This window comes from Podospora pseudocomata, assembly GCF_035222375.1.
Source record: "Podospora pseudocomata strain CBS 415.72m chromosome 1 map unlocalized CBS415.72m_1, whole genome shotgun sequence".
Taxonomy (NCBI): domain Eukaryota; kingdom Fungi; phylum Ascomycota; class Sordariomycetes; order Sordariales; family Podosporaceae; genus Podospora; species Podospora pseudocomata.
This window is the reverse complement of record NW_026946363.1, coordinates 5047642-5073476: the sequence shown is the minus strand read 5'-3', so window position 1 is coordinate 5073476 and position 25835 is coordinate 5047642. Positions and strand designations below refer to the sequence as shown.

At 52.4% G+C, this 25835-nt stretch overlaps 5 protein-coding genes and 2 non-coding genes across 7 annotated transcripts; 4 read left to right on the top strand and 3 right to left on the bottom strand.

Annotated features, from left to right (window-relative positions):
* Positions 1 to 475: 475 nt before the first annotated feature.
* Positions 476 to 2688, bottom strand: QC762_117400 (uncharacterized protein). Its single transcript, XM_062886168.1, has 4 exons — positions 1461 to 2688; positions 1047 to 1226; positions 724 to 972; positions 476 to 660 (listed from the first exon to the last, which is right to left on the bottom strand). The coding sequence occupies exons 1-3, from the start codon at positions 1728 to 1730 to the stop codon at positions 865 to 867; spliced, it is 558 nt and encodes a 185-aa protein (XP_062749224.1). The 5' UTR covers positions 1731 to 2688; the 3' UTR covers positions 476 to 660; positions 724 to 864.
* TUS1 (Rho guanine nucleotide exchange factor) lies at positions 2385 to 9351 on the top strand. The gene is made up of 2 exons (XM_062886167.1): positions 2385 to 7335; positions 7394 to 9351. The coding sequence occupies exons 1-2, from the start codon at positions 3628 to 3630 to the stop codon at positions 9050 to 9052; spliced, it is 5367 nt and encodes a 1788-aa protein (XP_062749223.1). The 5' UTR covers positions 2385 to 3627; the 3' UTR covers positions 9053 to 9351.
* A 162-nt stretch (positions 9352 to 9513) lies between these two features.
* QC762_0017080 lies at positions 9514 to 9584 on the bottom strand. Its single transcript has one exon. It is a non-coding gene; the product is annotated as a tRNA-Gly (tRNA).
* An 81-nt stretch (positions 9585 to 9665) lies between these two features.
* On the top strand, positions 9666 to 11609 carry MRS2 (magnesium ion transporter; the record flags this gene model as incomplete). Its single annotated transcript, XM_062886166.1, has 3 exons — positions 9666 to 10456; positions 10524 to 11152; positions 11210 to 11609. Exons 1-3 carry the CDS (start codon positions 9722 to 9724, stop codon positions 11607 to 11609), a joined length of 1764 nt encoding a protein of 587 aa, XP_062749222.1. The 5' UTR covers positions 9666 to 9721.
* A 943-nt stretch (positions 11610 to 12552) lies between these two features.
* On the top strand, positions 12553 to 14119 carry CAB2 (Phosphopantothenate--cysteine ligase cab2; the record flags this gene model as incomplete). Its single annotated transcript, XM_062886165.1, has 5 exons — positions 12553 to 12748; positions 12816 to 12868; positions 13035 to 13081; positions 13141 to 13444; positions 13494 to 14119. The coding sequence occupies 5 exons, from the start codon at positions 12553 to 12555 to the stop codon at positions 14049 to 14051; spliced, it is 1158 nt and encodes a 385-aa protein (XP_062749221.1). The 3' UTR covers positions 14052 to 14119.
* A 301-nt stretch (positions 14120 to 14420) lies between these two features.
* QC762_0017050 lies at positions 14421 to 14533 on the bottom strand. The gene has a single exon. It is a non-coding gene; the product is annotated as a tRNA-Ala (tRNA).
* Positions 14534 to 21069: 6536 nt separating this feature from the next.
* Positions 21070 to 25344, top strand: QC762_117350 (uncharacterized protein). Its single transcript, XM_062886164.1, has 5 exons — positions 21070 to 21345; positions 21715 to 21835; positions 21931 to 21971; positions 22076 to 22508; positions 22570 to 25344. Exons 1-5 carry the CDS (start codon positions 21309 to 21311, stop codon positions 24290 to 24292), a joined length of 2355 nt encoding a protein of 784 aa, XP_062749220.1. The 5' UTR covers positions 21070 to 21308; the 3' UTR covers positions 24293 to 25344.
* Positions 25345 to 25835: the final 491 nt, after the last annotated feature.

The following is a 25835-nucleotide window of genomic DNA, read 5'->3' as shown; positions in this document are numbered from 1 at the left end:
ATAACCGAAGCATCTCTTTTTTAACTTCACTCCATCATATGTATCTAGCTTCTGCAGTTGAATAAACTGCCTACAGGAGTTCTTATGTTTTGTTTATACTGGTTGTCGAGCCCATTGCTCTCTCCCGAAAAAATTATCTGGCACAAAGGTGACTCGGGGACGTCAAACCACACCACACAGTGCGTGTGACGTGTGAAGTGCGGGGAGCACAAACACAGTGCAGGAGCTGATGAACACAGGCTGATCAATGGCTGGTATTTTAGTTTTGGATGACAGCAAGTATGTTTCGAGAGCTTTTACATTGAACCATGATAGTTGTTTCTATCGACAGTCATTTTATAAGTAGCTGTATCAAACTGCTTGCGGTCAAGTAGAGCTTAGACCTGGGATCTGTCGATACCTGCGCGCGCACCGTGATTACCCCGCCCTATTTCGTCATACGTAGTTCCAAGCAATTTATACAGGGCGGCAATGGCTTTTGGGAAAATTATTATTTTTATTTGTGCCATCTCGAGTGACTTTGATGAAGGCAACCAAGAGGATCAATTACTACGGTTTTATCCAGAAGTAATATTGTCCGGCTGGTCCACGTCCCATAAGCACCGACTTATCAACTCACAAAGCGCTACGAAATAACTTAAGCAGAGATACCAATGACACCTAAAGCAAAACAAGTCAGCTTATGGCCTATCAGGGGTATTGCTCTCCAGTTAGAAAACTTACCGCAGGCAGGGCGGGCACCAGCGTTGCCAGTCTTGAGGGACTCCTCGGTGTCACCCTTGCCAAGATCGTCAGTGCCGGCGTGGACGACGACGGTGCGGCCAATGACGCTCTCGGGGCCAATGAGCTTGATGAGGTTGTCAGTCACGGTGCCCTTGGAGTTGCCCTGGGCATCGGTCTCAATGTTGCCCAAGTCACCAACATGGCGGTTCTCGTCGGTTCGGTTGCCGTGGGTCTTGCCATGGGGGTTGACTGTGAAGGAATTGGTGGTTAGCAAGTGGCTCCCCAGAGTCTAAGGCTGAAGGTATGAATATGTGATGACTTACAGTGAGGGCCGGCGGAGGTGCAGCCGTTGGTGTTGTCACCAAAGGTGTGGATGTGCATGCCACGCTTGGCATTGGCATCATGGCCAGTGATGTCCCAGGTGATGGTAGTGGGACCGTTCTCGGTCTCCTGCTCGAAGACAACGGAGCCGGAGACCTTGGAGTCACCACGGACGACAGCAACTATACATCCCCAGTGTTAGCAACAGCATGTCCAGGGACCAAAGCGCCTCTGCACCGGGCCGCTCCTGCAGGGTCCAACCAGCCCTCCTCCCAGGGCTTCGAGAACCCTTCCGGCCAGATAAAGTGCCCATCAAGGTTGTCGGATCTTGCTCAGTTAGGATGGACGGGCAGCTCTGGAGGACGAGGAGTGTGCAGAAGGTGGGGTAAATCTGTACAGACTCAAAAACTACATACCAGCCTTAACCATTTTGACGGTTTTGTTTCGAAGGTTGGAGGTTTACTTGAGATTGAGTGATCGATTGGGAGTGCCTGAGCTGGACGGAAGAGACAAGATACTCGGGGAAGCTCGCGATATTTGAGAAGGGAAAATCCAGACACACGCGGGAGCAATGGCGGGGGACACTTCGGAAACCCGAGGATCGGATCGCTGGTGAAGTGGGGTCCAAATGGATGACGAGAGAGCTCCCGCGGCGGAGACCTAGCTGAACCCCGCACTGCCGTCATCCCCCTTATTTCGAGGGCGGCGCTTACCAACAGCAGAGCATCTCGAAACTTCGAATGCGGCACTGCGACACGGAAAACAACCCAAAGATTTCTCTGGGCCCTCTGATAGGTATTTGGGAATCTCCCATGCTTCCCCGGTCGTGTGTTAGTTGGAAGGTGCCAGTGCCTGGCTTGGCACTTAACCCCTCTGTGCCCCTCATCCTAATGCTGAGACAGGGAAAGTAATGTATGTATTCGAGATGCGCCTCAAAACATTTCGCGAGAAGGATGAGCGTGGGAGGGCCCGATATTTGGTCTACATTTTTGAATACCATATGGCTCGCAGGACCTGGGTTGATGTATATCTGATCAAACTTTGATGTGGCGCATACTGAGGTCTGGTACATGCATGCTGATCTAGATTCTGTCCACTGTCTATGGTATGTTTGGCACGTTTGATGTGGACAAAGTAATGTAGACCCCAATGCAGAATCAAGACCTTGGAGAGTAGTAAATACCCTTTTGAATATTTTTGAGTGCCCTCGTGTCGAGGATCATGCTGCTTTCTACACCGTTTTCTTGTGACATCAAGCTGTCGCCATGTAATCATAAGTGGTCGAGAGGCGCCCCGACTTACTCACAATCTGGGCAAGTATATGACATACGTGCTCAATACAGGTAGATTGTCTATTCGACTGGTAACTGTAGTCTCTCACGTAAACTTACATGCCGTTATCCGTCATGATTCAAGGCTTATTGGTTTGTAGACGTTGATGTGACGGAGAACAACAGCCAGATGGTGATAAGCGGCTATGGAACGGGAGGTGCCAAGCCAAGTCCTCAACACGAAAGGATGAACTCCGACCCATGCGAGCCAAAAAGTGCTGGCTGTGCGACAAAAGCCATTGTTCGCCAGGCCAACGTGACTTGAAGAGGGTGAAGAGCCGAGGAGACTGCAGTGATCATTGCTTGGGAACACCGAATGACGGGAAGGGCCAAGATTAGCAGTTCTTCGTGTCAACTTATATGTGTCTTGTTGGGTTCTTTTGCCGTCCTTTTGTCGCCATCGAGCCTGACTGTCTGCCTCGGGCCCTGCGCCTCTTTTGACTCCCGTCTCCGTCTGCGACGCTACGAAGAGGAAAGGCTCAAGCCATCTGTGGCTTGGGCTCACCTGCAGTCAACAACTCAAACTCAATCCTCACACAGGTCGCCGCTGTTTGAGATCCCAAACCTCGGGGCGATCACGAGAACCTAGCACCACAGCGCTTCGCGCTTCATTTTGCCATTCTTCAACCATCTGCTGGTGTGTTACAGAAGCACCCGACAGCATCTGACGACAGCACCTCGCAACTTGCCCAGTGACAAGGCCCAGGGTTGACTGTGACCTTGCCAGAGCCAGAGGACTCCACCTCCACACACCCACACGCCGCCCGGCGAACAGGCACAAGGCACGCAGGCCTTGTAACGGCGTCTTACCTCTTGCATCCACTTTGCCGACCCACGACCCAGGGCATCGATCCACTGTTCACGAGGGACCCGAACCATGTCTTGATAACTTCGTCGACGCCTCCAACCGTCGCCGATAATCGATATTCGAGCGCCGTGCTTTGTAGCGCACATATGCGGAGGCCGGTTCCACGCGGTTGAATCTTACGATTGACTCTTGAGCTCCATATACCCTATCTACATTGCCCCTGGCCCGTTCGCCTTTCAGATCCTACACTGAACCTTCCAGGTTGCCGTCGTTTGACCAGGTCACCCTCGCGAAGGTGTCCACTTGTATCGAAACCGCTCGGTAGTACTCTGCGCGCGAGAGGACGAGGTATCGCCGCGCCTACCTTTTCTCTCTCTCAGCCTTTGCGCTCTCTCCAGTGTCAGAAATATCTCCCAGCCGGCGCTTGTCTCTACAATCATCACCATGTCATTCCGCGGGGACGAGTCGCGCCGCTATGGCCATGTGCCCCCCGCGCAGTATCCTGTTGCCGGCGGTGCGCAACAACAGCCGGCAGGATACCCTCAACGACAACCGAGCTTCAATAACGGGGACGACTCGAGTTTCTTCGATCAGGATGTGGCCGCTCCCAGACCTCAGCCCCTCTACATCGGTAACAACAATGTGGGGAGGGGTGAAGACGAGCTTTTCATAACGAGTCCGACGGTAGATTCTCAACCACCGCCTCCGCCGCCGCCGTCGAACCGAGCAAGCTACATGCCACCTCCTCCGCTGACCCCCAACACTACCTATCAACGACAGTTCCAGGGCAACGTCCCGCCTCCACCCCCATCACATTCTACGTATAATCCCCAGCATTTTGCTCGATCGCAATCCACCTCACTTCCATACCACCCATCACCAGCGGCGAACCGATATACGCCCACAGCGAGCCCAACTTACAACGCGCCCCCTCAGAACTTCACTCCCCAAGCGTACAACCCAGCTGCGTATGCGAATGCCACTGCTGTGGTTCCGCAAAGGCACTCTACCGTTGCAGGGTACAATAACAACAACTATGGTTATAATTACAATTCAGCCACGGTCCCTCATGTGTCTGCGGCCTATGTTCCTCCTCCGCCCTCAGGTTATGGGGGGGCTCAACAGCCCTCGGCCACTACTTCTCCGGCGCTTCCAAACTCTTCTTTTGAGCCAACACTTCACAGTCCGCAGTATGCCCAACAAGCACCAACTCCATCATCCGTTAGCTCTCCCCGTGAATCACAGTACCCGGCAAATTATGGCGGACAGCAATACTCCAATTCTTATGCTACCAATGGAGCCAACATCCCACAGAGCCCTGGGCTCTCTGCCTCGAGCTCACAAGCACCTTATCCAACGCATTCCCAGATTCCAGTTGGTCCAGGATACTCTCCAGATCCCACCTCTTTTGCCAACCGGGCCTCTCGATCTAACTCGCACACATCGCCAATACCTTCACCCCCAAATCATGGGTATCAAAACTCTCTGATATCCCGCCACCCAACAAATGCTCCTCTTCCCAACCGCCCATTGGACGACTTGACGGAGGGAGCAAGTTGGAGAGCGAACGGACGAAGTAATAGCGACACGCGGTTTACTCAGGACAGCTTGATCCAGGATATTGTTTCTGACCTTGGGATTCCTTCCCGTGGACAGCGGCCCTTGCCCGTTAATGGCGCTTTGTCTGACAATAACTTGGACATGGTGCGGCGTTATGGCTCTAATGCGTCTGGCACTACGATGCAAACTGCGACGAACTCGCTGTTGAATCGACACCCATCCGATGCCTCCTCTGCTCTGACTAGTAATAATGATATCTCGACGACATATAACTGGGACTCCGAGGAAAGCGACCCTGAGGGCGCCGCGGGGCTCCAGGCTATGCAAGATGATCTTGACGACCGAAGGTTTGGCGGAATGTCTTTCCCTGGATATCCTGATTACAAACCCTCGTCTTCGTCTGCACCTTCAGCAGGCACGCCAATCCCTGCTCCGTTGGGATCTCAGCTTTCTACGCCTGCGGAGGAGCAGCCTAGCACTGATAGCGACTATGGTGGAATGGATCTAGGAATGTATGGCGGCGGCTATGCTGGGAATCTTCATTATGGAAACGATATCAACTCGCCGCCAGCTACAGCTCATGACGGACCACGACCGCTCCCAGTTCCGGGACAAGTCCCTGATTATGCACCCTTTTCCGAAGCATCGGTAGACTATGGCGGTACTGGTGGTCTCCAACAGCCCCAGGTCCACCGTCTGAGCTTTGATGAGGGTGATGAAAGGGTGTCACTTCACTCGCGGCAGAGCAGTGACTCCCCTTCCAAAGAGGAGTATCCGTACGATCAGATGTTTTGGCACCCTGGCCTGTCTAACCGACCTCTGCCTGCCATCCCTCCAAGTCTAGAAGGACGACACAGTGGCTCCCACCTTGCCCCAGATCTGGTAAACAGAGCCGGTTATCAGCACAATCATTCTCTGAGTGCAGACTCTCGACTTCCTTATCCACCTGATAACCACGAGATGTATCCAGGTCAACATGCGATCCAGCAACAACAAGTTGAAAGGTCGATATCTTTGTCGAGTCACAGCAATACCCCTCCAGTGGTGGCACCTGCAAGGTCTAGGACAGATGCCGCCGAGGAGCGGAGGCGCGCGCAGAAGCAGATGTCGCAACAACACCAGCTTCCCTACCCACAAGGCGCCGCATATGAAGGCTATGAGACGGGTACTCCATCTTCCATGGCTGGCTATGATATGATCACCCTGCCCACTGGAAGACGGAAGAAATTTGTTCCTTCGAAGCTTAATGCCGCCGATATTAAGCGGTGTGCAGAGCCATGGGCTCTTAGTGGCATAACTGCCTGGATCCGCGAGATGGCTGAGGGCGAGCCAGATCTGAAAAGGAAGACCATCGAAGAGGGCGTTCTTAAGCTTTTCTGTGCTAAAGTTCCGACCATGAATGTCGCCGACGCTGAGCTTCTGAGCGCCAACGTCGTCGAATCCATGTTTGCCGCTGGAATCCTTATACCCGAGGAAGAATGGGTCAAGTTCGGCAAAGGTCAACTGTCCGGTGTGCTGTGGCAACTTACTGGCTCTGGGTGCTACGCTCCAAAGCTGCATGAAGATGAGGGCATGGTCCCCAGGTTGCATGGAGATGGCATTCCTGTGAGATGCTACTCCCAGCATTGCGGCCGGACGCTTAAGAAGGTGAACCTGGACAACATGATGTCCGAGGACGACACGCCCACCCTTGACTGGGCCACTTTCCATGGCGTGACCATGGAAGACATCAAATCTAAGCACAAGAAGGAAGTCGAGAGACAGAACGTTCTGCACGAAATTGTCACGGGCGAGGAAGACTTCATGAACCAGCTCGATGTTCTCCGGCTGCTTTACAGGGATCAACTACGAGTCTACCAGCCACCGATTATCGCGGCAAACAGACTCGAGAAGTTCCTCGAGGCCGTGTTTGGAAAGGTCGATGCCGTCCAGCAAATCAACAAAGAACACCTCCTTTCTCAGCTCAAGTATCGCCAACAGGAGCAAGGGCCGTGGATTGTTGGCTTTAGTGATCTGTTCAGGGAGTGGATCAGAAAGGCCAGGCCGATTTACATCGAGTATTGTTCATCATTCCCACACGCCACATACTTGATCAGGAGAGAGGCGAGCAGAAATCTTTTGTTCCGCCAGTTCCTCGACGTGGTCAGAGATCACAAGCGTTCGAAGCGTCTCGAATGGACCACATTCGTGAAGGCACCCATCACCCGGCTACAACGATACGGCCTTCTCTTGGAGACGGTCAAAAAGAACATGCTTGGCGAAAGCGAGGAGAAGGCCAATCTTGTCAAGGCTCTGGAGGAAATCAAAGCAGTCACTCACGAATGTGATGAGAAGGTTGCTGAGATGACGAAGAAGGTTGAGTTGATTGAACTTCAGGGACAATTAGTGCTGCGTCCAGGTTTCCAGTCAGTACTGAACCTCGACCATCTCGGCCGAGAATTACTCAAGCAGGGCGAGCTACAGAGACAGGGCTCAAAAGGCGTCCGTTGGGTTGATACACACGCGTTTCTTTTTGATCACTATTTTATCCTGGCCAAGGGTGTCGCCTCAAAGGATGGGAGGGGTGACAAGAAGTATGATGTTTCAAAGGAGGTGAGTAATTTTCCTGGCATTATTTACAACTCATGTCTGATGCTGATAATCGATGTAGCCAATTCCAATGCCGCTGCTCTTCTTGGAGAGTTTGAATGACGATCCGGTTGCCAAACAAAAGAGCTTGACAGCACCGCTGACCAGAACAGCGGTCGCAGCTGGTTCGGGTACGCAACTGAATAAGGTGGCCTCTAATGGGGCAGAGCGTCCTGGGCTTGAGCATGCCGGAACTAGTTCTTCCATGGGATCCATGAGTACGGTTACTCGCCTAGGCTCTGGTGGCACAGACGACGGGAAGATCATCTACCCCTTCCGTATCAAGCATCTCGGTCACGAGATCTACACCCTCTATGCCTCGTCGGCCCAGGAAAGGGCGGCTTGGTGCTCAGCCATTATTGAAGCAAAGACCAGACACGCACGAGCATTGCATGCGCAGAATGCGGAACCATTCCGGCTGCGCATCTTATCTGATGGTGCCTTCGCCTATGATTCTATCTCACTTATGGGCAGGCAACCGAGTGTATCGATTCGGGGTACTCCCTTGGATCGAGCCATCAGAGAGATGGAGCAGGTGTATGGCCCAGGTCGGGGACCTCCACCAGTCTGCAGAGCTACCGTGAACTGCGCCTGCGCCTTCACTGCTTTTGGCAAGTCGATGATCGCCATTGGAACGGACTATGGCGTGTACATATCGGAGTCATCAAATCCTCGCGGTTGGACGAGGACGGTGCAAATCAGCAAAGTCACCCAAATCACCGTCTTGGAAGACTTTTCGGTCTGTCTCCTCATCGCCGACAGATCGCTAATTTCATATCCTCTCGACGTGGTTGCCCCCGTCTCCAATTTCCCTGCACCATCCCATGACAACCCCCGCCGGGCACCTCAGCGGTTGGCCAAGGACGTCGCTTTCTTCGCCACGGCACGCATGAAGGATAGGACTCTCTTGTTTTACAAGCGCAAGGAGGGCATGCACAACACGTTCAAGGTTCTCGAGCCGGTCTTCCAAAAGGCAACTGAGAAGAGATCCCGGCTCTTTGGCGGCCGTAAGGGCGGCGCCGGCTCCACAGAATCATTCCGCGATTTTGACGAGTTTTACATCCCCGCCGAGTGCTTCTCTCTCAATCTCTTCCAGTCCTACATTGCTGTTGCCTCGGCCAAGGGCTTTGAGCTGTTGACCCTCGACAAGAAGGTTACGCAGTCGATTCCTCGAGACCTGAGCGCGCCAGCGATTGCCAACATCGCCTCAAGAATCAATCAGAGACCGCTGGGCATGTTCAAGCTCAACGACCAAGAGTTCCTGCTTACATACGAGGACTGTGCGGTCTATGTTGATAAGCATGGAGAAATCAGCCGGACGCTGATTATGGAGTACTCGGGCAAGCAAAAGAAGGCAAAGGCGGCGACCATGTTTGGACAATACTTGCTATTGTTCAATGATGATTACGTGGAGGTGAGGAATGCGGAGAATGGGAGGTTGAGACAGATCATTGCGGGTAGAGATGTGAGGTGTTTGGATTACGGATTTAGGGGGCCGACAGGAAGCGGCATGGCAAACGGTCCTGGCGGTCTGCCACCCGGGCTGGTGGGATCAGCTAATGGCGGGCAGCCGGATTCGAAGGGGACGGTCAAGATTTGCATGAGCCACCCTGAGGTTCCCGGCGGTCAGATCGTGTTGGAGATGTTGTTGAATGATGGGCACACGGAGAAGAGTGCGTGAGTTGGATGACGAAGTGTAATGATGGTGTGGTTGTATTGTTTCTTTTTTGTGTTTTAAAGTTACAAGTTGGAGACAGTAGAAAAGAAGGATGGAACGGGGTACTTTGGAAGGGTTCCTCTTTTCCCTCAGACGTTTTAGTGTCATGGTTTTTGTTTCTCGAAGAGGATGGATGGGTTTACCACAGAGGTGGGCCTTTACTGTCTTCAGTCGTCGGTTTTATTCTAGTGATTCCCCGGTTCTTCATTTTTCATAGTTATCACAATGCATAATATTATTTACTGCTACGAGAGCTTCGTATTAAATTCGTGTATCGCGGTGGATAAATCATGGGAGTTTCCTGTAGGGAAGAGAGTAGTCAAAGATGTTGGTGTGCTTGCAGGTCATACCGAGGAAAGGGGGCCGCATGCAATAGATTTAAACATAGTGTCAACTTCTGCAATAAACCATCACCCAATAAAACAGCATCAGTGGTTTAGTGGTAAAATCCATCGTTGCCATCGATGGGCCCCGTGTTCGATTCACGGCTGATGCATCTCAATTTAAATTTTTCATTTTTTCTTTCATCTCTTTATGCAGAATTTGAACCTCTCTTTTCCCATCTTGCAACACAGAGATCTTCATCTCTTTCTCTAGCTCTCTTTACCTGAGGGTGGAAAATAACGAGGATTGATGCTCTTCCCACACTTAACCCTGACTGTTGTGGTAGATACCTTTACAGTCTGCCGAGCAACGCACGGACCGACCCTGCGGGGACCTGCATCATCGAGAGTTCAGACTTTGGGGAATCTTTTTTTTTTGTTTTCGCCAAGTTTCGACAGCGAAAAGAAAGAAACACTACCGCCGCACCAGACCTTCCCCCCCCCTTTCCGAGCTGCGATGCCTCCGGCATTAAGACCTGCAGCAGTAGCAACGCCATCGCGGAGTCTCCTTCGATATTTGCATGCCCAATCCGAGGGGTTGTGTTATGCTGAATATACTATTCGCCTGGGTGTTTCGACGAGGCGCAATGTCTCTACGAGATGTCGGGGTGTGGGGGAACAGAGGCAGGGCGGGTTATTGCCGCAGCTGGAGCTGAGGAAACAACCGGGGGCGACAAAAGAGAGGTGGGCTTCGAGTAGTAGTAGTGGTGGGGAAAAGAAACCACCGGTCGGGAGGGAAGAGGTGGCGTGCAAGAGGTCGTGGCAGGATTGGTTGTTTGGGAGTGCGCCGAAGAAGGCGAGGGAGCTGCTGAAGGAGGATGACTTGCCGGTGCAGTTGGAGGAGGAGTCGGGGAGTATTTTCCAGAGGAGGGCGCTGACGAGCAAGGCGGCGCTGGATCCGAGGTTGAGGTGTACCGAGGTGGATGGGAATGGGGATGTTATCATGGTGGATGGCGAGTTGAAGAAGAGTGAGCTTATTGCGAAGGTATGAGAAGTTAGAAGACTAATTGGGAGGGGGAATTGGTAGGCTAACGGCTTTGTGTGCGAAATAGTACGGCCTCTTACCTCGCGATCTTCGAAAGATTGACTCGTCCAACCTGCCACATATTCTCGTTCGACCGTCGGCGATTCTGCTCAACTTGCTGCACTTGAAGGTGCTGATTAAGCATGATCGGGTGCTGCTGTTTGATGTGTACGGGTCAAAGTCGTCGTATCCCCAGTCGGCGTTTATGTATGATTTGCAAGGGAAGCTTCAGCAGAAGCAGGCGGTGGGGGCGAATAGTTTGCCATATGAGTTCAGGGCGCTGGAAGCGGTGCTGATGTCGGTTACTTCGGAGCTGGAAGCTGACTTTGAGTCGGTGCGAGACCCCGTTATTCGTGTGCTCAGCGAACTGGAGGACGATATTGATCGGGAGAAGCTCCGGATTTTGCTCGTCTTGTCCAAGCGGGTTAGTACGTTTGAGCAAAAGGCAAAGTTGGTCAGGGACGCTATTGAGGAGTTGCTTGAGGCGGATGATGATCTTGCGGCTATGTATCTCACTGAGAAGACGCATGATTTGTTCCGTGGGGAGGACGACCACACGGAGGTTGAATTGCTGCTGGAATCGTACAACAAGATTTGCGACGAAGTGGTGCAGGAGGCGAGCAACTTGGTCTCGAGTATCAGGAACACGGAAGAAATGTATGTGCATATCGGGTCCTTTTTGTGCTTGGTCGAACCCAGCTGACAGTGCTCTAGTATCCGTGCTATTCTCGATGCCAACCGCAACTCGCTCATGCTTCTCGATCTCAAGTTCAGTGTTGGCACTCTCGGTCTTGCCATGGGCACTTTCCTAGCAGGCCTGTACGGCATGAACCTGGAGAATTTCATAGAGGAAACCAACTGGGGTTTCGGGGCCGTCACTGGAGTGTCATCCATTGCCTCGCTCATTGTCTGCTGGTATGGATTGGTCAAGCTCCGCAAGATCGGCCGGGTCAAGATGAACATTCACGACGTGCGAAGAGGAGGCGGCCAGAGCCATTGGTACCGTGAGGACGGCACCGACGTGCTCCTTGATCCTACCAACCGGGAACGGTTGAGGAGGATGAACATGCTCAAGAACGCTAAGCAGCCCAAGGCCAAGAAGTGGCCATTCTGAAGATGAAAAGGAGGAGCGACATGTGCGATTATTACTGCTCACTTTTTGTGCTGTTGGCATTGGCGTTTGGGGGCATACAAAAGGGGCAAAAGCGAGTAATAGACAGGGGCGTTGGAGGGAGGACAAGGAAAGGCACCACTTTATATCCTCTTGTATTGGCCATTTTCTTTGACATCTCATCTCAACAGGGAGGACAAGCATATATTTTTGTATTATCATGACGTAGCGGACTTGTACAGATATTGGATGAGCCGGCGGGGGAGAAGGGCTGATTGATGTACGTATGATCAAGGACAGGAACAGGACATAAGAACAAAACAAAAGCATGCAGATATGCACCTGCCGTAGCTCACGGGACTGACTCGGTTCATTCGGGTCGGTCGATTGTAATGTACGTGCGAATTACCTAACAATTGATCCCCCCTTTCATCCGCAGCCAGGGCACTTGAGTCGATTGCTGAAGGCGTTCCCCGCAGTCCACTCATGGGGTACCTACCCCACTATCCCCAGAGCGAGCGAGCTTCTCTTCCCAAGGATATTCCGAAAGTGACGCATTTGCCGCCCCTCTGTTGCCGCAGCGCAGCTTTATCTGATTCGACTGGATCTCTTACACACCTTGCATCAATTTGTATACTCGAGAGAGCAGACACAACATTGCTTACACTGACCGGCAGTCCCGGGTTGTACACAGGTTTTTTTATCCCAACTTCAATTCGGACAAGGACAGTAACTGTTGTTGATTTGATCCCGTGGTTGAAGGATTGAAGAAGGTCAGTCAGTGTCAGACCACTTTTGGGGGGTCATGATCAAAATTTGGGGATATATACTTCCCATGGCAGCGTCATGTGTTTGTTACCTTTGCAAAAAAGCTAACTTAAGGATAGCTCTCATTCCACGCACACTTACACAGCATTGTCAGTTGGCAGAAGAAAGAATAGCCAAGATGATCCCTCACACCCCCTCCGAGTCTCCCCCTTCCAACCTTGCCGCGTTGGCGGAGGATCATTATTTCAGCGCCAACCCGCCGCCGAAGGACTTGCAGAAGCACATGAAGCTGGCGAAGGACTTTATCGAGTTTCACTCCAAGGCGGGGAGGAGGTTGGTGTTGGTTACTTCGGGGGGTACTACTGTGCCTTTGGGTATGTTGACGTCTGGACGAGTGAGAATCGTGGAAAGATGAGTGAGTGCTGACGAGGTGATGAACAGAGAAGCAGACTGTGCGGTTTATTGATAACTTTTCGGCTGGTACGAGAGGAGCTGTAAGTGATTTTTTGTTTATTTGTTTTGGTGTTGTTACAGAATGATGAGGCGTATTGTGGGATGGTGTTTAGGGGTCCTCCCACTCTTGTCCCTAGGGACATTGTCTCTGAAGAAAAGTTGATGTGGTGGAACTTGATGGATAAGAATACTGACTTCAGATCTCAGACTAGCGCTGAGTACTTCCTAGAAGCTGGTTATGCGGTTCTCTTCCTGTGGGTAGCCTACAGTTGCATCTTCTTCCAAATGTATAAGTCAAGCTAACACCCAACAGCCACCGTCAATTCTCCCTCCTCCCCTACTCCCGCCACTACAGCCATGCCACCGACTGCTTCCTCGACTTCCTCCGCGAAGGCCCCAATGGAAGCGTGGTAGCCCGTGACGAGGATGCCGGCAAGATGCTCAACGTCCTCCGGAAATACCGTGAGGCTCGTGACAAGAACATGCTTCTTGTCCTCCCCTTTGTCAGCATCTCCGATTACCTCCATGAGCTCCGCGGCATCGCGCAGTTGATGAAGCCACTGGGGCCTAAAGGGTTGCTGTATCTCGCCGCGGCAGTCAGCGACTTCTTTGTACCTGTACGTTCTCCCTATCCTCCCCCTCTGCTCTTTACTGACAAACCCCAAGCCCGAACGTATGTCCGAACACAAAATCCAATCCACCGACGCAGTTGAGGCCTTCAACAAGAAGCCGTCAAAGCCATCAGCCTCGGAAGAGGAAGAAACCTTTGACAACTTTGACTCCTCCCCTTCCGTCCCACGCAGCAAACGCCTCGTTGTTGACCTTGATCCCGTCCCCAAATTCCTCAAGAATCTGGTAGAGGGGTGGTCACCAGAGGGGATGATCGTCTCCTTCAAGTTGGAGACTGACCCCAAGATTCTTGTGCACAAGGCAAAGTACTCGCTGGATCGGTATCAGCACCACCTGGTGATTGGGAACTTGCTTTCGACGAGGAAGTGGGAGGTGGTGTTTGTCAGTCCTGGGAATCCGGACAAGTGGATCCGGATACCGCAGGGGGGTAAGCTGGGTGATGCGAAGGAGGCGGAGAAGGACGAGCCGTTGGATCCGAAGAGCTTGCCGGAGCAGGAGCCGGAGGCGGAAATCGAGAGCTTGATTATTCCGGCTGTGGCAGAGTTGCACACGAAGTACATCAAGACGATGGAGGGGAAGAAGCTGGAGGGTTAGGGAAGGGTGAGAAAGCAGTGTATGATTTGGCTTAGGCACATAGACGGCAAGGCATGAGAAGCAGGCAATTGGGTATTATGCATGGCGGCTTTTTGTCCTTACATCAGCATGAAATTTGCAGCAGTATACGCAGGTTAGCCGTGCTTCCGCGACAGAAATCACACCCATTGTGTTTTTCTGGTGACCGGGTCGAAGACATTGGTGATAGCCTCATTCCTGAATTTCACCAACTAACCCCCTCTAACCATATCCTTAACCCCCCAACGCAGCAGTAAAGCGTCATGCTGACTTGTACAAGCGAAATTTCAACACAAACTCAAAAAAGAATGTACCCCACTGGGGAAGAGTGGGCAAAAGACGAAGTTTCTTTGGACGAGCTGGGAATCGAACCCAGGACCTTTCGCATACAATGGGATCCCTGACATTTAGTCAAGGGACTTGAGTATGCTAAGCGAACGCTCTACCAACTGAGCCACACGCCCTGTTTTGTTGTTGCTGTTGCGGTTAGTTGGGAATAGAGGTTTTGAGTGTAGTTGAAGGGGGAGACAGCCACAACTACTCGCCCTTTGCAAGGTGGTTATGGTCTGGTGCATGATGGGATGAACGATGTTAAACATTTTCGAAGAGGTCTTTCTGACAAACCTGCAGATGAGGTGTGGTGAGGTTGAGGGGGTTTCGTTTTTGTATGAGCTGCAGGATCGTGGCTATTTTTTTTTAAAACTTCTGTAGGTATAAGGTATGGTGTTGTCTGATTTTTCCTCTCGAAGTCATCATGTACCAGGTTTGCCTACCTCCATAGAGTTTTGTCGTGGGAAATATGGTGTGATGAGGTACCTTAACATGAGTGGACTAGACCTAGAGCTATCGACAACCTCTAATGACGAGACTTGTTGTCAGTCCAGAACTAACTGGCATACTTCAAGGGGGCTTCCGACAGGAGCAGATAGGTTCGTACTTTCTCGTCGTGATTGGAGAGAGTTAGTCACTGGGACGGGATTCTATGAAGGTATTTTGTCAACAGGCAGTTGCACAAGTCGAAGAAGAGGGACTGCTTTCACCGTAAACTGAAGGCTTGCAGTCCTAAGGGCTTGATTTGGAAACGGAAAGGTGAGATGCCCACGAGGCCGACGAGAGCTGAAAAAAAAAACACTCCTGTTGATGAAGAACCAGTCATTTTTGCGGTTGCTGTTGAAGATTGGCAGAATCAACTTAATCAAGCACATGTCCAACCAGGAGTCCCACACTCACTCTTCGCCCTTTCTCACTGAAAGACAATATCACAAGCATGTCCAGCTCGGCATCAACACAGGATATTCTCAACTTCCCTCTAGCCTCAGTATAAAGGTGTACGAACCAGAGCAAATCAAACCATGCGTCCCTCCTCCACGTAAAGGGGGAAAGCTTAAAGACCCAAAACTCACCAAACACCCATCAACAACCACTCAAACCCCTTTAAAATTCCAAGGCAGTCCATGATAAGAAAAGGGGCTCCCAGAGACAAACCCTCGGACTCCGCGGTCGGCTATCTGCAGTCGATGTCTCTAAACCCTTCTAAGCCTCCTCCCATCTCAGACATGCCTCCTGCACCCCCCTATCAATGTCTCCCCCCCTCGGGCAGGCAGTTTTCGTACGACGACCCTCAAAATTCAACACGCCACCTTGTCTCGCGGTTCGGCAGTGAGTATTACCGTCCTTATTGAAACATATCTACTACGGAATCACAAATATCAACACCCCCCCAGCCGCCTTTTAGGACTATCCCCAATCCCCCCAACGGCTCCCATCATTCCCTGCAAGCTCTGTAAATCCTTCTACAAAACCGGGCAGGGCTGAACGTCAACAGCCCAATATTGATCTGAGACATCCTACACCCCCCCTCTAAAAGAAGTCAAGCTTCTTCAGCCCACGAAAACAAAGCACAGTACCCCCAACCTTTCTCCATTGACAATCCTACTGTCCAAACCGCCACGCAATTACGGGCCGAGCCATAGACAACACGGCAAGAAAGAAGAAGAAGAAGCAAAAAAGCCGCCGCCATCGTTTTCGGTGTCATCAATCCCCCACACGCCCCTACAGTCAGTATTACCTACCTGATTTAATAACGCCCAACAGCCACGGAGCTGAATTTCTCCTTCCAGTCTAATTCTCTACCACGTTGCAGTGGCGCCACGTGTGAAAGCAGACTGCTCAATATCAAGGTTTTGAGAATAGGGGGCAGGCAGCGGCTGGAACGGGTGGCTTCCCATCCGATAATCCCATATGCCGACAATTGGCTGTCAATTGTCAATCAATGTCCATCTCTTCCCTCAGCTTCCTGAAAGGGAACCAAAATGGCGAGCAGGGAGGCAAAAAAACGTCAACATTGACCATGTTTGACAGCGCATATCACGGCCAAAAAGCAGACCTGACATATGGTCAGCTATTAGCCGCCTGCTCCGGTAACCTTCATGGTGGTGCCTTCATCAACAGCAACCAAGGCATGTTCTCCCAGTTTCTACATAGCATCGTCTTCTGGTTGGTCTACCAGACCCAACCCAGCAATGCAGATAAACAACAAGCCTTGCTTGACACTTGACGAACAAACTACCACTTCCTGGGCCGTCCCGAACAACGGGCACTTGTGGATGGATCGTTGGTATCTAGCCGATTCGCCCGTGCCCCCTCAATGCCGTCTTTACCCTCATGCACCTTGCACAATTAGCCGTACGCTACGAGCTCATGGACCAATGTTGACGATAGGGGCATGTCGGCGGCAATAAGCGTCAATATGAACCTGCACTCGGCCGTGGTGCCTACGACTCTCGGCCCAGTTCACGAGGCTTCGGACAGTTGGTAAGACGCTCGGAAATGCATCACGGAAACTTTGTGTCAGAGAAAGATTGCCAAGGGGAGTTCTCGCTGTGTGTACTTGGTTGCTGTTGTGTCACAAACATCTGACCAACAGCCTCTTCATTGGCCGCTCCCATCTCGACCGCGAGCTGTGCAGCATGTCGAGTTCGGTTGGGCGTCCGAAGAGATGATAATCAGAAGTGCCGGCAAAATGGTTCCCCACTGCGTCAACTGCAGCCTGGTGTCCTGCGTGCCCTGATCATCAAACTGACTGTACAAGGAAATGATGGGTGATCCAACTGCAGGAGGGCAATACTGCCGTGCAGTGAATGGTGCAATTGCATCTATAATCGGATTCACTGAGGGAAAGCTGGACCCAAATTTCCATTTTCTTGGAAAATCATTCAGGTTTCCTGGACGAAACCCCTGTATCCTGCAGGGTTCGAGTGTCGCTTTGACCCACCACGGACGGGCTGACGGGGCCATAGGAAAGCAGCACCGAGATGTCAGTCTGAAAAGGGCTCTGTCAATGGTGTCCGCCGTGGCGTTTGTCGACTGAGGGCTTGTCTCTGTCCATGCCAATCCTCATCTTTTCGCGGTGATGCCCTGCCAAGATGAGGCTCTCTTCGGTGTTGAGGCTGGGCACACTGGCCTCATCAAGCGCTCGGCATCGAGGGCTTGTCCGTCGAGGGTTGCTTCCGGAGATTTTGCGCCGTAACGGCCAAACCCCCAGGCTGTTGAGACGCGGGAAGACGTGGGAGGATGGCGTTTCGCAGATGGGAATCTATCACCCAGCTTTTGAGAGATAGCGGGATAGTGATAGAACTTTGTTATTGGTACGGAGCGTTTGCAGCGGAATTAGCACCTGCCAGAGGAGTGCTGCCATCTTGAACGGTGGATCTTGTTGAGGTAGGATCCGTACCTGGCCTTGAATACAAATCGAGATGCATATGGGGCTTTGTGATGGGTGTTCGGTGATGAAGAGAGGAGCTCATGGGGAAAGCTCCATGATGTGAGAGGGGCTGCATTGCAGTACCGAACTCCGAGTTGCTCGCATGCTCCCCGTTTCGGAGGTGAAGGAGTCCCTCTTTGGGATGTCTGTGAGCATCGAAATTCTATGTTGAAGAAGCAAACTGAAGAAGATGTATGGTCGCGTCTCACCAGGAGTGGTTGCGAGGCTGGAATGATCATTGGCCGTTCTTGAATTCGCCAATTGACCCCGCTTGACCGAGGCTGGGAAAGTTGGAAAGGGTTCCATCAGCGTGCGTCATTCATCTGAAATTCTGAAATCACAGACAGGGGTCCGCTAGGTGCGTGGCGCCAAGCCGCAGACCCGGCCAAGCGCGACTGCCCAGTATCAGCTCAGCAAGGGGCTGGAGAAGGCGCAAATACCGAACATGTTACGATAAGCGGTCTTACACTCTAGACTTCTAATTGTTGAACTCTTCCAGAGACTCATCCTATTCTGGTGAGGAGCTACAATATTGATATGCAGCTTAGGAGACAATCCTTTGGAAATGTCTGAGACTTCGCCTATCGTTTGATACCGAACATCGACATGGCAAAAGGACTCCGTGTCATCCATCCAGATAAAAAGACAAGTACACATAGGTACGGATACGATACTTATCCCAAACATGCATGCAGCAAATGCAGAGGTCAAAAGCCAGCACCATTGCATCGCTTCGTGTCATCAGATCGTTCGACAATTGACACAATCCACAAGCGGTGTGCCGTCCCCAGGGTCAACAAACATTCTGTCCTTGGTCTGGGTTGGTTTGAGCCTTTGAGAGGATCCTCTGCGTGTATCCATCTGCGTAGGACGAGTGTCTGGATATCAGAGAGACAACTAGTGCACTACCACTTCATTCCAAGGTGTTTTGGGCCATTGGACTATTGAACGAGCTGAGAGATTGTGTCCATATGAAAGCCAGGATAATTCCATGGAAGAACAGTGCCTACAAGATTTTCTTGGAAGTCGGCCAGACTTGAGGTTGCTTTCAATTCCGAAGAGAACCGGACGGTAAGCGGACACCGAAGAGAGCCATCAGGAACCCTCAACTGGAGCTTCTTCATTGGCCTGAAACAGCGACAGAGTCGTGGTAAGAAGCCAAATCCGGGCTTTGGGAAACCCCCACCCACTCTGGCCTTGGCAGGTTGCCTCTCCCACCACACCAGCTGTCATCTTATCCAACGTCCAGCATGTGGAATTTCCAACATCTGTTTCCGGGCCATTCGCACTCTGATGAGAGAAGGATTCGGACGGCGAGAAATGCCAAACTGCCATCTCAAACCGTCTCCTATCATCCAATCTATTTTCGGCCTCCCAGAGCGTCAGAGCGGTCGAGAAAAATTCAGTTGCCCCTGGCCCCTCCCACGTCACTGGAAAGGCATGTTGACATTGAACACGGGCTAGCTTCCGCTCAAAGCCACACGCCTAAGACCGCGTCACCGATCAGGCACAGGCCAAATGGGCCCCTGTTCCCTGTTGATGCTGTTCACATCCCTTCCGATCCACCTGCAAAATTGTCCAGGGCCGACCGCGAAAAAGTCTTGTCGGTCGCATCGGCTTGCGGAACAAGCGATCAGTTATCCATAGGTGGGGGTCTGCCCCTGGCGAGCCTTTTTTATTTTCAGAAGCTGGCGATGGTTCGAGAATATCGATTGTCATCAGGAGCGTTGACAACGAAGCTGGCGGTTCAGGTACTCTCCTCTCTGACATCTGACGCCTCTCGGTCGGTGGTTGGCGTTTCAGGGCACGAGATACCGTACCATTGAGAAATATAGATATTCTGGTTCAGTTTAATGCCACGACGCCGTGGAAGACAGGGACAGTGAGATTGTTATCTTTTTTCAAGCGGCAAGGTAGGCATCTTAGTAGGCTGTGGCTGGTGGCTGCTACCCACCTACCTACACGGGCTTCCGAATGCACATTTCCACAACAGTAGAATGTCGGGTGCGTTGATGCGTGCGTGCCTTCCTACCCGTAAAGCACCCCTGGCACCCGAATGGGCTGTCTACCATTGACAGAGGGGATGGAGATGGACGGTGCCTGCCATCGCAGCATCCATCCAAGCAGTGGCCAGGGAGCATTCAACTGCTGGGTAGGGCAGAAAGCGCTCCCGTTGCAGACGACACGAGAGCCCTGGGCAACCAGCAGAGAGAATCCACTCCCGACGGGCGAAACACGCAACCTTGCGAGAAAGGTCAATTCCATGCCTGCGATTCTGTCGGATTATCCGGTCCCCTCCCTACGAATCCTATCGCCATTTTATTTTTGTTTTGCTCTGTGACGGGACTGCCTCTCTTGTGTCCTGCAAATACCTTTTTTTCGGGCTCCAGTCCGCTCCAGTCGCTCCAGTTTGCACCCAAGCTGCTACCGGCGCCGACGGCACATACCTTGGCACCGACCCCCAAAGTGTCTCGAAAGTCTCTCTGCAGCAGGCGTCTTCCCCGTGGCTCGTGGTTCGATCGTTGCCCAGACCGCCCCGACTCTTTGCTCGTCCGCTCGTTACAGAATACCTGTCCCAGCATCCCGCATCCCGCATCCTGTCCCGCATCTTCTTGAGCAGAACAGTGTGAGACGGCGAGGCCTGCAACACGCAACAGACGGGGGAAAAGACGGTCCTTTTCAACTCTTGCGGCCTATCATCACCGGCTTCGTCACAAGCAGCCCACGCCGCCGCCAGCCACACATCCGAATCCAGCCATATCGAAACCCAGGAACACCCTAGATTTTGTGTCGGGGCCTTCTGGGCGTCAAGGCGTCACGCTCGTTTGCTGGCGTACAGACCAGCCCGCCGCTTGACATTTTGCACTACGTCTGCATTTGCCTGAAGCTAGCCAAAGAGTTAGATCCCCCGGCGCCACTGCGAAGCGCGCACGTACGATCGTCGAATTGTCACTGCCGCTAAACTACTGCGCCCGAGGGGAGCTCGTTCGCTTGCTGAGCCAGCACCCGAAGGGTCTGTGTGATATCTTTCAATCGCTCTATCATCAAGTCCCCGATCTGCAAGCCCCGTTGGACGAAATCTCGGGAACGACCGGTGTCTTCGCGACAGTCTGCGCCGAGAGGGCCTCTCGTGGGTGAAACCGCCTTGTGTGGGGGAGATTGGAGAAGGCAGAGAGAGGAAAAAGAAACCAAAGATCCACCGCGGAAACGAGATCTCGAAGTCGACAGCGGGAGAGACCAGAAAGAAAACAAAAATTGTTGATTGGAAGCCGCAGAACAAGCCAGCCACAAAGGGGAACTTGGTCGCGCTTGGTGGGACACGCTGTACACACACACCACCACCACCACCACAGCTCGCAGAACACTGCTGGCTCTCTTGTCCCGTTCTGCTGGTCGATCACTGCCCGCCAGACACAGCTGCTGGTCTCGCAGCTTCGAAACTTGACCTACCCACTATCCCGAATCGGGCCTCCACCATGGCACCCATGACACCCCGACTCAAGATCCTATCAGGTCAGTAGCCCATCCACCGGCGCCAGTTGCAATTGGAGCTGCGCCGTCTCGTCCTGTTTCTTGTCCCTCTGTCTCCATTCCCCTCCTGTGCACCCCATCCCCGTCTTCAGCCTAGTGTCACCTCAATTCCCGGGACGGGAGCCCAAAAAGAGTGGGCATCGCTTCTCTGGCGCCCCCCTCGTCCAACTTTCTTCCCCTTGACACCCTTCCCGTTGTCCACCACCACCACCACACTCGTTTTCTTTCCCCGACCCCCGACCCTCTTCCCAGAAAAACAAAAAGAACAGACTGCCCAACGGATTGCTGCACATGTGTTCTAGCCAGAGCAGCCAGACATGTCGGACTATGAGCTGATGAATGTTGTCACAGTCGGTGGGAATCCGGTTTCTGCCTTCTTATCATGGAGGCTCCAAGCGACTAATGCCTGCGACGTCACCCTCGTGTGGAAAACGGGCTACGAGCATGTGTCGCAATACGGCATCTCGTTCAAGTAAGCACCTACCTCTCACCCACGCAGCCGCCCTGCCAACCTCTTTGCTTGACGCATGCGTGCGATGATGTGTATGCTAACGGTCCTGCGCCCAGATCTCTCGTTTTTGGGAACGAGCGGTTTAAGCCCCGTCATGGTATGCAACTTCTTTTTTCTACGCTCCACCCCATTGATGAGCGCTCCCCACCAGCGACCGACCAGTGTGTTTTGCATTTACTAAAACGTGGAATTGATATACAGTCGTCCGGACGCCAGAGGAGGCTGCTACACGCAGGGAGGGAGCTTTCGACTACGTCATCCTCTGTATTAAAGCTCTCCCCGATGTCTACGACCTCGCTTCGGTGATCGATTCAGTTGTGACGCCTCAACATACCTGCATCCTCGTGAACACAACCCACGCACTCGGACTCGAATCGGCTATAGAGGAACGGTTCCCGACAAACGTAGTGCTCTCACTCGTTTGCGGCGCTGACTTGGCCCAACTTGGCGGAAGCGAATTCGAGCACAAGGGGTCGGCCGAACTATGGGTTGGTCCTGCCAACAAGAACCCCAACATTCCGCCCACGATCCAAGAGGATATGGCACAGGCTCTGGCCATGACTTTGAGCACCGGCCAGGTCGATTGCAAGGTGTCGCCTAATATTCGACAGCAGCAATACGAACGAGTTATTGGGTAAGTCTTGGGGACGCTGATGAGCTGGAGGCATATCAGTTGGTGACTAACTGTGATGTAGCCCGATTGCATTTCATCCACTGACGGTCTTGTTCGAAACGCCCAACTATGCCGCGTTACTCGACAAGGTTGGGGTGGCCAAGCTGGTGTCCGACATTATCGACGAGATGTTGGCGCTCGCGGACGCGCAGGGCTGTAAGTTCCCTCCTGAATTCAAGCAGAGCACGATCGACGAATTTGCCAGAAATGGGGCCGAAAACATCATGTGGCAAGACTACATTGCACGACGTCCCATGGAAATCGAGACGTATCTTGGATCGCCCATGAGGCTATCGCAAGAAACTGGAGTCGCAGTTCCCCGGATTGAAACGCTTTACGCCATCCTCCACAATCTCAACTTGGTCAATCGCAACCGGCCGAAAGGTGACGCCACAATGGCGCCAGCGCAGCCAGGCTCACCGTCTGCTACGCCTTCCCCACTGCCCCGGATGTCTCAAGGTCCACCCCGACCGATGCCGAACGGTATGCCCAACGGGAACGGTATGCCTCCTGGCCGGCCACGTCCAAGAATTCCTTCGCAAATGGGCCCTCCCGGACCTGGAATGCGCCGGCCACCACCGCCCATGAACGGAGGTCCACCAAACGGTTACGGACGTCCGCCTAATGGAATGCCGCCAAATGGAATGGGGCCAAACTCACGTGTGCCCTCGAGGCGAGGTTCGATGGAAGGAACGGATCTGGAAGAGTTCAGCCACTTGGTGGTCTATGATGATATCCCCGAGGGGAGCGAAAATGGCTATTCTGGTACTTCACCACAAGACCTTGCCATCAGGGAAAGAGAGCTTCAGCTTCGGCAACGAGAACTTGCGTTAAGGGAGCAGGAGATGAGACTTAGGCGCGCTGCCGCTGGTATCGGACCTGGACCTGGACCCGGACCCGGCCCCGGCCCACGAAGAGGGCCGCCACCACAAAGGCCCCCTCCGGGTGGCATGTACGATGACGACGACGAGGACGGAGAAGACTACTTCGACCCCACGCCGATGGCCCCCATGATCGATCCTGATAACTTCGACATGATGAGCGTCACGTCAAAGAAGAATAGGAAAGCGCCTAGCAATGCCGCTCAGTTCCGCCAAAACCCAGAGGCAGACTCAATACCGTCAACCCGCAGCAGGTTCCGGCCTAGCTTTGGACGCAACCGTTCAAGTCAAGTCATGACACCCGCCATTTCGAACTTGCACGAAAACATCTTAGACGATCCTCTGCTGGGCTTTACGTCTAATCGCTACGGTAACGTGGATCGAGGGGCCATGCACGCAGGTTCGAGGGCCAATTCTCTGACGGCTGCTCGTCTCGATGAATTGCAGTACAATCAGGGAGGGCCCCCACCTATGGGCATGAATGGCAGCGTACGGCGTGCCAGCCAGTCTCCAGGAAATCCCTACACCCCATCGGTGCGTGGCGGGACCAACAAGGGACGACCATCACCACCAAATGGCTATGCTGGACCGCCAATCAACGGAAGGCCATCACCTCCGGATGGTGTGCGACAACCCATGCCCCGATACCCACCCGGTCACGGAAACATGGTTGCGCCACAACAGGTGGAACAGCACGCTGGGGTGAGCGCCCTCCAACCGCCAAAGACTAAAACTGTGCGAAGTCTGACCGGTAGTGCGAGTGCTAGCGCGGGCAGTGGTGATTCCACCCACCTTGATTCAGAGCCATCAGCTGCCAGCAGTCAGAGCAGCCTAGGCCCCCGTCCTCCGATTGGAGTGCGTTAAGAGGCTGGTGTTGGATATGAGGGAGCACCCATCCAATGGGGCACATAAGCTCCTCACCTTTGCGTCACCTCCCACGAACCCATGAGCCGAGCTGAGGCAAGACGATCGAAGGGAAGAAGACAGTTTTGGTCTAGAGCGGGAGGAAGAAGTTGAACATCTACACACGACACACAAAGTCACAACATTGCAACAACAACATATTAAGCGAGCGAAAGGAACGGGGAGGGGAGCAAAGCTTCGAGATGGAATTCGTTCTCACGGGTTAGGAAATGATACGAACATTACACAGGTTTTATACACACATGTTTTTTCTATGGTCTAGAGAGTTGGGAGTGGCGGGAGAACCCGTGTTGTGTGTGTGTGTGTCGTGTTGTGGGAAGGGCAAGAAGTGGGAAATATTTTTGGACTATTCTTTGACTTTTTCTTTTGACACACAACACTCAGATTCTCAATCACACATGGCGAACGCGCGTACAAAAATCAAATTAATGTTAGTTTTTCTTTGTGTTTTTTTTCTTCTTTTTCTTTTGTGTGTTTCTAGTATCGCATTTTTTGATGGGAAGGAAGAGAGTGAAGAGGGGTGGATACAAAAGCGAGGAGGGGAAGTGGAGGGGAAATGGTGAAGAGTGCGGGAGGTTGGGTTGAAATTGTGTAAGAGAGAAGAAGAGAGAGAGAGTTGAGTGAGAGAAAGAGACAAAGTACATATGACAACTTTTTTTCCTTTTGGTCGACGTTGCTTTTTTTTTTGTGTCTGTGTGTTTCAACGGTGTGTGTGCTTTAGGGGGAAAGGGAGGACGATAATGCAATGTTTATTGGTGGTAAATTCATTCTGCAGCTACGAGCATTGTTTTGTTGTGGGCTATCGGAGGGCGGCAGTTTGTCTTTTGGGGTCTTTGATTCAAGGAGGGATGTAATACCTACCTACCCAGAGAAGGGGCCGGGGGGGAGAGGAGGGAAGTGTGTGGACACACAGAAGTAAAAGGAGGAAGGAAGGGCTTGCCGAAGAAGTTGGATGGTAAATACAAAGCATTACAATGGTTGAAGATTGAAACACATACTGGTCATGGATTCTAGCTATTTTGAGTTGATATGTGTTTGGTGCTGTTGATCCTGTGGCGAGAGGCTTCCAAACACTCAGGAACTCGGAAATTATTCAACAAGTAGGTGTAGAGCCAGCTCGGTTACGTCTGTTGAAAGGGTTCATTATCCCACCAAGGTTGGCTGGTTGACGACGAAGCGATCTGAGCGTATGATCTGATTATTGAGGGGATCAACTGCTGCTGCCATAGAACAGCAACAAGCCACGGAAACTAAGAATTAGCTTGACGTTGTCCGCCTCGGGAGACGGGCATGAGGCGGGGGAGCAGATACGGGAGCAAAGAGGGCGTTGTTTTTGTTGATGTTGTTATGCTGTGTTGAAGAGTACTGCATGGAAGTTGCTAAGATCTCCTTGGGATTCCATTGTGTGGTGTCTCGTCTGAATTCTCAGGTGTGATGAAGTCATGGATGATAGGGTTCTTCCAGATCGAAAACAAGAGGCATA

Excerpts from the sequence above, each read along its gene's own strand:
- QC762_117400 (XM_062886168.1), bottom strand. The coding sequence starts at position 1,730 with ATGACGGCAGTGCGGGGTTCAGCTAGGTCTCCGCCGCGGGAGCTCTCT. Across the intron at positions 1,227-1,460 it reads CGTCAAAATGGTTAAGGCTG|TTGCTGTCGTCCGTGGTGAC; the intron begins GTATGTAGTTTT and ends GGGGATGTATAG. Across the intron at positions 973-1,046 it reads CACCTCCGCCGGCCCTCACT|TCAACCCCCATGGCAAGACC; the intron begins GTAAGTCATCAC and ends ATTCCTTCACAG.
- QC762_117350 (XM_062886164.1), top strand. The coding sequence starts at position 21,309 with ATGGCACCCATGACACCCCGACTCAAGATCCTATCAG. Across the intron at positions 21,346-21,714 it reads CCGACTCAAGATCCTATCAG|TCGGTGGGAATCCGGTTTCT; the intron begins GTCAGTAGCCCA and ends ATGTTGTCACAG. Across the intron at positions 21,836-21,930 it reads CAATACGGCATCTCGTTCAA|ATCTCTCGTTTTTGGGAACG; the intron begins GTAAGCACCTAC and ends TCCTGCGCCCAG.
- TUS1 (XM_062886167.1), top strand. The coding sequence starts at position 3,628 with ATGTCATTCCGCGGGGACGAGTCGCGCCGCTATGGCCATGTGCCCCCC. Across the intron at positions 7,336-7,393 it reads AGTATGATGTTTCAAAGGAG|CCAATTCCAATGCCGCTGCT; the intron begins GTGAGTAATTTT and ends TAATCGATGTAG.